At 31.8% G+C, this 9809-nt stretch overlaps 1 protein-coding gene across 1 annotated transcript; it reads left to right on the forward strand.

The window, feature by feature from the left end:
- Positions 1-408: 408 nt before the first annotated feature.
- LOC139499344 (ankyrin repeat domain-containing protein 34B-like) lies at positions 409-792 on the forward strand. Its single transcript, XM_071288014.1, has one exon. It carries the CDS (start codon positions 409-411, stop codon positions 790-792), a length of 384 nt encoding a protein of 127 aa, XP_071144115.1.
- The last annotated feature ends 9017 nt before the right edge of the window (positions 793-9809 follow it).

Consider the following 9809-nt stretch of genomic DNA (forward strand, 5'->3'; position numbering starts at 1 on the left):
ACAAAACAATTATATACAGTCATACCTACTATTGAGGTCATTTTATTTAATACAAACCTTTTAAGGTCAATAAAGTTTTGATCAGTTGTGATATGTATGGGTTATATATGAATGATCAGATGGTTTTCCATTTTGGATAATTTTTTAACAGAATGTTGTCACTTTTTGATTCTTTTTAGTATTGATTTGAATGTCAATATAAATGTCAACCTTTGCATCTTAAGTGATTAAATTCATTGGCAGGTGGCGTGAAAATCCTTAAAGTTTTTAATAAACAGATCCACGTGTAATGCCCTAATTTTTTAGTATATAAGAAAAACGAGACCAAGACAAAATTAAAGATTTCACGAACTTTCATCAGGTGAATTGATAGTGATTTCGATTGTTTTATTCATGATCACTGCTATCATGGATACATGTTTGATTAACGCTCTTCATTCAGGAAAGTTTAAACTTGCAAATATTTTAATACAAGGAGGTCATAATGTTAATATTTGCAACTCTAAAGGCGCTACACCATTGATGTTGGCTAGCAAACTTAAGGTTGACATTGAAGATATGCCAAAGAAAATTGAGCTGATGGAAGCTCTTCTGAATCATCATGCAACACTGGCGTCTGTTGATAGAAATGGAAGAACTGCGCTGATGTATGCATTACACTCAGAATGTACAGAAGCTATACAGTTGCTAAAAAGTCATGGATTATTCAACACAGTAAGTTCCCAAACGAAGTTTGAAAGAACACGATCGGAAGAACTAACGTTTTTCAGCAGTTTTGAAAGTGATGTATAAATCAAAAGATTGATTTCACCTAATTTTGAATACTTTGATAGATTTTGAATTATCAAATATATTGTTTTATAATTGTGTGAAAATTTACTATTGTATAAAATGTATACCATGTATAAGTAAATTAAATGAAATGTTTAAAAAACAAAACACTGACAATCATATATACTGCATTAATCCGAGGGAACTCGTAGTGTAGGGAACTGTTGCCGATGTGTTATCCGATGTAGCATGTAACAAGTCTGGTATGTAAAGATCTTTTCCCGTGACATAACTTTTGCAACAATTCATAGGTAATATTTCCTTCGTTTCATTTCTGTCAATATTGAAACAATTTTAGAAATAGATTCAAGTTCTCATCTTTTATTCTGAACGGTCCAATATAACTGCTACTAGTACTTATTATAATATTCTTGTTAAATAGGGGCGAAATATATCAGAAGGACATTCAACTCATAGATCAAAACGCAATGGCCAAAACAGAAAAATACAAACAGACAAACAATTGTACAAAAAATAACATTAAAGACTGAGCAACACGAACCACAAAAAACTTGGGGTGATCTCAGGTGCTCCGGAAGAGGTAATCAGATCTTGCTCCACATGTGGCACTCGTCGCTAGCTCATTTTATCACAAACCCGGTAAATAGCCTAATTCGGTAGGTCATATTGAGAACTGAATTGTGGTTACGACATAAGGAACATATCCGATATTATCAGTGAAACGGATATTCCATAACGGTCAAACAATTTATGATGGCGTCCGTAAAATTTTCAAAGGATTTCTCAAAACTTTATGACAAAAGATAAGATTTTAACTTCACCATTTGGAACTTTTGATTTAATAGCTTTCTTGTGAGCAGCAACACTCTATCGAGGAAATCAAAGCTGCTGGAATGTTGCTACATAGAAATCAAAAGTTTACAGTTAGGTTGCTAAAATCATCTCTTTTGTCGTAAAGTTTTGTTTTTAAACAACTAACATTGTCAATTTCTAGATGTAAGTCAAGATTTGTGTAAGTCCAAGTTGAGCTTGAAATATACGTACCCAGATGTTAAACAAATAATGAAAATTCTTGTTTCAAAAAAGTAAATGAGTAGTTTCAAAAAAGTTAATGCAACTGTTGTCCCAAATATGGAATATAACAATTGCAACTCATACCTCGAAATAGGGATAATTTGCTTTCTTTTAGTGTCCGACTCATAGATCAAAAATAAACTGACAACGCCATGGCTAAAAAAGAGGAAGACAAACAAACACACAATAGCTCACAAGACACACCATCGAAAACCAAAGACTAAGCAACATGAACTCCATCGAAAAGATCAAGACAAACAATTAAAAAAAACGTTAGTACTAACGAATATATTTGTGAAATTTTGAAACTGACATTAAAATTTTTAGATCTAACCGTCGGGGAATTCTGTTTGATACATGCACTGTTTGTTTAAACAGTTATTTATTTTTATTATGATTAAGATTATATCAAGTGTTGACTGCTGTCGCTCAGTTTTGACGGTGGTACCTATTATGTTTTTTGTTTTGCTCACACATTGGTGTCATTACAATGGAATTTAATCCAACTGTCATGCAGGCAAAAGGTTTTGCTAGCTATGAAACTAACTTTAATTCCTTATTTTTACATATGGAAATGCCTGTACAAAATCAGGAATATGACAGCTGTTTTCCGTTTGTAAGATGTGTTTAAGATTTGAAAATAAACTCAGTATAGATACCATAATTGAATTTTGTATTTACGCGCGTTTTGTTTACAAAAGACTAATCGCGAATCCAAAAAAGATAAAATAGCCAAATGAAGTAAGAAGTTGAAGAGCATTGAGAACCAAAATTCCTAAAAGTTTACCGAATACAGCTATGGTGATCTATTCCTGAGGTAAACACATTATGCCATTTTATAAAGAATCTTTCGAGTTAAATTTCAGTTTGAGATTGGTATTATCATGATTATTGTCATTTTACATTTTGTTCAATTAAAGAGTAGAAAAAGGCAAGATTAGTTTACTGAAGTTCAAGGTCATAAAATCAATTGAAAGAAAACAAATCCGGGCTGGAAACTAATACCAAGGTAAACACGGATGTGTTTATATATTCGTTAAGGTAACAGTTTTTGATTGTTACACCTTAATATAATAAGACGTTTAATTTGTTAGTAAAATATACTTACAGCAGGAGATCTTATTTAATACTTAGCTAAAAGTAGACAAAGTTAATTTCAAATAATGTATCAACATGCGGTATCTCTTAACCAAATAACACATTTTGATGACATTTAAATTGCAACACTGTTAATGGCATTTCCCAAAAAAAAAAATTAAAATGACGTTGTGTGTTGTCTATTTACAATCACGTGGTTTTGAATAACTATATCGTATTATTTTGTGTTCGACGGTTCTGTCATCAACAAAAGTTGAAAAATTACCGACCCCCCCCCCCCCCCGACCCCCCAAAAAAGTGAATTGCTAAAACCACTATGATAAATTGTTTCAGCCTCGCCTTCTAATAGCAAATACGATTTTTTTTCTCAATAAACCCATCATTTTCTATTAAATAACTAAGTTTGCTATTATATAAAAAAATTATATATAATTACCATTGCTTGTATCTTTGATGACTTTTATTTATCAAATTATATAGTATAGATAAAGGCAACAGCATTATACCAGTATTAAAAAGAAAAACAAAACCAAACGCCAGCGAACTATTTGAGAACAACTGCAATATTCCTTACTTCGTATAGTACTGGAAATTTTTAGAGAAAAAACATGATTGGTTGAATCTGGACAAATGGCTAACCAAACCTCACGATTTATGACAATGTTAAAACAATCGCTGAAATGACAACACTACCTGACAGAAATACAGCACAACCAAACACAAGAACATTCTACACAGAGGGACGCAGACACAAATACTATAACGCAACATGCAAACTGCAGAGCAACAACGAATATGTTCCACCAACGGCAAACACCACAGGATATATTAAAAAAAAAAACAGTGACGCATTTACGTAACTAGCATGCAATCTTGCACTATATACAAATATTTTCACAAAACTCGTCTAAAGAATTTGCATGACAATAATGTCATGGAAAAGCATTTTAATATTCATTTAGACTATAGCATATCAGAAACATCATACATAAATACATGAATGTTGGATGTGCAAAATACCAAGAAAAGTCGTATAGCAATGCAAATATATACTGGCGATGACCATATTGCGACTATTCTTTTTCAAATATTTGACAAGTATGAAATGTTGGTATAAAACGTCCACCAGGCAACACAGTTAAATCAACGCGTACATATAATGGTAACTATATAAGCCTAAAGATTTGCATAATGGTACTATATATATTTAGATACTCACTTTAGTATCTTAGGAATTATATGTCAATTCATATTGGAAAATCTGATACTTTTGTACTATTGCTTTGATTGTTCTTAAATGAATCAATTTTCGACCCTAGCATCTTCAATGAAGCAGTCTTAATTGACCGCTGATGTTTAATAGAGACAACAGTAGTATACCGCTGTTCAAAAGTCATAAATCAAATGATTGAAAATAAATCCGGGTTACAATCTAAAATCTAAGGAAACGCACGAACTATTATGATATTGTCGACGATTTTATCTTATAAAATAACTAAAGTGTAATGCATTATATTTCAATAACAAGTATATAAGAAAACAAATGTTAAACAAGACCAAACTATATATTATACAATCTCTTTGAATTTATTTTTGTGTGTCTTAAACATAATTCAAGTGTTTTCCGCGGTTCTAGGAGAAAATGTGTATTTAGAATTCATACCTTTTACGACATTTTAGAGTTTCACATTGCCAAACGAATAAACTAAAGCAGAATAATCATGACGGCATTGTTGTCCAATGAAAAACTATTGACGGGCATAAATTAAATATTGCATTTTTTTAATAGAAAAAAAATATTGAGGTATAATAATATAGAACCTTTACTAAGATATAACGCAAACACATCAGTGTCCCTATACATGTGTCACGCTAATTACCGTAAAAATAACTAAGGCATCGCGACGTCAATGTGTTTGACATGGATTCAAAATCTGATCTAAAATTTGTGCGACATCCTAATTCTTAAGCCGACTGGGGGAAGTTTTCCGAAATTATCAATTCGACTCCCGTTATGCTGGTAAAACACCTACCGTTTCTATAACAATCAAACTTAAATTAAATCTTAGTAATCAGCTGCTGGATTTTATCATAATAATAACATGAAAAATGTACAATATGAGCTTAACACAAAATAAGGACACCCTTTGGCTCGATGATTATATTTAACGAGCCAACATTCTTGAAACATGATCATCTGTACTTTTATATTAAATCATTTGAAAGGTCGTGAGATCCCCTCAGTTTTAAAAATGCTACCTTTTTTGCATCTGTTTCTTTTTAACCAATTTATCAGATTTTAATATTTGTAAAACTACCTTGATTTACCCTTTATTATCATGATGTTGTTTTTTGTATTTTGTTTACTATTGCTTTGAATGTCAAAATCCATTCTAACCTTGTTATATTATTTCATGCAGCCTTGATTGAAAACGTCAAAATATCTTTTATTAAATAACTAACGAGTGATGCATAATATTACTATTACGATCTTTTAGACATTTGTTTGTACAATTGTTTACCGTATTTGGCACAACTTTTTGGAATTTTGGATCCTCTATGCTCTTCAACTTTGTATTGTTAGGCTTTATAACTATTTTGATATGAGCGTCACTGATGAGTCTTATGTAAACGAAACGCGCGTCTGGCGTACTAAATTATAATCCTGGTACTTTTGATAACTATTTACACCATTGGGTCGGTGCCACTCCTGGTGGACGTTTCGTCCCCGAGGGTATCACCAGCCCAGTAGTCAGCAATTCGATGTTGACATGAATATCAATTATGTGATCATTTTTATAAATTTCCTGATGCAAAACTTTGAATTATTCGAAAAACTAAAGATTTTCTTGTCCCAGGAATAGAAAACCTTGGCCGTATTTGGCACAACTTTTTGGAATTTTGGATCCTCTATGCTTTTCAACTTTGTACTGTTTGGCTTTATAACTATTTTGATATGAGCGTCACTGATGAGTCTTATGTAGACGAAACGCGCGTCTGGCGTACTAAATTATAATCCTGGTACTTTTGATAACAATTTCCTATGAGAGTATGTTGATATTATCATAAACATAATGCAGCCTTCAATTTTTATTTGATGTTTGAAACCGTCGACTTTTTTTTATATATACAATTACCGACGTGTTTCTATTACGTTGTTGACAAATCTGATCAAAACACTCTTCTAACTATATACAGTTATTATCATAATTTTAACTTTAGTTCATTTTTAACAATGTTCACATACTTTTTTAATTATTTGCTTACCTTCATGCGTGTATATTGAATGTTTAAAGCGAGACAACTCCGATACATTGAGGAATATTTTCGATGGGTTTCATTTTCGCGATTTTATAGCTGCTGCAAACAAAGCGATCATTAAAAATACGCAAAATAAAACCCCGATATACGGTGTTCTTCTCGCAATTCTACGTCAAAGATAATGTTAATCTAACCATGTGTCTGTCATGGTAAGGATTCAGTACCTAAAATATTTCAATTCTAATAGGTGGAGTGTGCATAATATATGAAATCCTCTGATAATGTTGATTGCTGCACCTATTTTTGACATTTTTAACTATTCTGACTGTTTGTTAATACTGTCATATGTTAATATTAGTTTTAACACACATATATGCATAACATGATGCAGCCTTTGAATTTTTATTTGATGATTGAAACCATCGAAGATTTTTTATGAAATGATTAATATGTGATGCATTATATTAATAATACGTGTACCAAATATTGTTCGACATGTTTGACATTTGAACGTATATGAAATGTTTAAAGAGAGACAACTCCGATACATTGAGGGACACTTTCGATGTGGTTAATTTCCCCAATTTTATAGCTGCGAAACAAAGCGAAAATTAAACACAGGCGAAAAAAACCCGCTTTGCATATATACAAGAAAACGGGACAAAGGTGTAACTAAACCGAACCAGAGATTGTACGATTTTTTTTACATTTGTTATCATGTAAATTTAATTTTCTAACCTTTGCATCTTCGTAAATGCAATCTTCATTGGCAGGTGATGTTTGATACCGTCAAAGTTTTTTTTTAATAAAATGACTTACGTGTGATGCATTACATTTTTACTTAAACGCATATTAGAAAACGAGACAAAGTTGAAAGAAAATCAAACAAAAGTTTGTACGTTCTGTTTGGCATTTGTTTGTACAAATAATTTGAATGCTAATATCAATTTCCAACCTTTGCATGTTCTGTAATGCAGTTTTCAATTGCAGGTGATGTTAGAATCCTTCAAAGATTTTTTTACAAAATGACCAACGTGTGTTTTTATTTGTATTTTACTGTATTAAAAATGAGACACATATATTAACAAGATGACAAAGATTGAGAATCATTGATATTAAGTTTTATTAAATTAGTTGCAATGAATTACATTGATTTCTATGTTAAATAAAAACCGATAATTTCACATGTGAAATTAACGTGGTTATTTCACTCTCTGACGTCATACAACAATAGGCGTTGTCAAGACGTCGATAACGACGGATTAAAACAAATTGTGAAAGCGTAGAAAAAAAAATATAGTTCCTTACATGTTTTACATTAATTCCTTTGAAAAAAGCAATTTGACAATCTAATAAAAAGAATAACTAATTAAAGAATTCAAATTTCGAAAAAAATCAACTCGTAACCAAACAACACTGATAATCATGATAATTAACTCATGCGCTACGCGCATTCGTGAATTAATATGTTGTTCGGTCAATCGTTGGATATTTTTCTCTATTTGAATTCTTTTAAAGGTTTCCATAATTATTGTTGCGTTGATCTAAATCAAACAAAAGTTTGGGGGATAGTTATCTGATGAACGCTTTATTCAAGAAATTAAAATTAAGTGGCAACTATTCTCATCTTTCATTAAAAATTAGTTCAATCCAAAATAACTCCTTGTTTTAAAGATCAGTCAGAATCAATTATTTCTTATACCTATTCCAAAACAATTGCAACTAAAATTTTCAATTATAATCACGTGTTGAAGGGTCTTAATATTGACGACTTCAAGTCTAAAACCTCCTCATTGTGGTAGTTTCCCATTCATGTATAATCTGTTTAGCCACGTTTTTACCGGGATCTCAACGTTTCATTATCAACTGCGAAATATGTTATATATGCTATGACAACAGATAAAGCCCCAAATAACATTGGTTGTGTGTGTAAACCAAAATTGACTAGTGTCAAACAATTCAAACAGGGTTACCAATGGTTTAAAAAAAACACGAAACTAGAAACTCTTATAAACAATATAAACAGAAGATTACCACAGAAAAACAGGTCCCTGAATCAGAAGAGGTGCAAACAAATACAGCGGATTGAAGTTAGTTCTATTATATTGCATATATATAAGTCCATTTGCTATCTGAGAATAATATATTCCTGATGCTTAACTTGGAAAGACTTAGTTTACACATTGTTATTTTATAATCACCCGGACAATTACTAGAGTGGATGCACTACACAAATACCAGATGTATGGATATTCGATATTTACCACTTAAGACAGGGACGTTTCAAGGATATATCAAAGATGGGTCGAACATTAAAAGTGTTTTCCAAGCGGAGCTAAAAAACATGAAAAAATTGTGAAATACACTAATGTAACGGTTCCTGACTTGAAGCATGTATATTTTATAGTTAAACAGTATGTGTTTAATTAATGAACATGATAAACTGCCAAATTCAATACAATATAGGAAGAGCTTGATAGTTTTTTTTGTGTTTCTGTCATAGAGGAGAGGAGGGGGCGTTCGCCTATTACACTGATATCTGGACCCGCCTCGAAAAGACATACATAATACTCCAGCTGTAATGGGCAATACAATTGGAGTCATGTAGTTTTCAGTTAAATATTTTTCTGACATATGGCTCATTATTCAATTTGTATCAGTATCTTCTGCAAAATCCTACACATGCATTATGCATGTTATTAGTATGTCTAAAAATGTGACACTTTTCTGAATTCTCTATCAGGAACTCTCAAAGGCGCCAAATCTATGAAAACCAGAATGTATCCCCTTTTCAAATTTATATTTCATCTTGAATCCAAAATCGGAAGCGCTGTCATTGCTGATTCCAACCTCTAACGTATCTGATTCTAAAACTTGAATCAATTCGTCGCATTGGGCTGGCAGCGATATACACAACAGCTCGGATGGATTTGACTTTTTCCACCGGCCCACCGTGGACAGCCTACCCGTGCCCACTCCAGCTATAATTTTGAAATTGCATACCGACTATTGGTGGGCAGAGTGGACAAGCTAGAAGTTTTGCCCACCCAGTGCCCACTCAGCTGTGGACAGGTGGACAAAGCAAAATTCACCTGAGCTGTAGTGTATGAATATTTTATTTTGTAGTGGACATGTTATACACATTCAAGCGGTGGATTAAATTTACCGACAGTCTTAGCAAATGTTTAACACCGCGTTAAAATAAACGATCAGTTGATCGATACACTTATCATGTGATTATTTTAAATCAAATGATTATGAAATTTTGATAATTTGTTAAAAGAGTGTATAACATGTATAATTAGTTCTTTCGTCAATTTGAACATCAATATTTCGAAATATATGAATTAAGACAAAAAAACGTCCGATATACCTATGAAGTTTTGACCTTAAACGCATATGTTGTTGTTGTTTTCAATATGATATTTATAGTATCTGAAATATATCACATAGATTCACCCATAGGACGCTAACATGGGTGAATTAACACGTTTATTTATGTTACATTCAAAACACACCTTATAAAATATAAGGTGTATTATTTTATATAGATCTTTTTATTAGTAAAAAATGTTTTGTTTTAA

This window comes from Mytilus edulis, chromosome 12 (assembly GCF_963676685.1).
Source record: "Mytilus edulis chromosome 12, xbMytEdul2.2, whole genome shotgun sequence".
Classification (NCBI taxonomy): domain Eukaryota; kingdom Metazoa; phylum Mollusca; class Bivalvia; order Mytilida; family Mytilidae; genus Mytilus; species Mytilus edulis.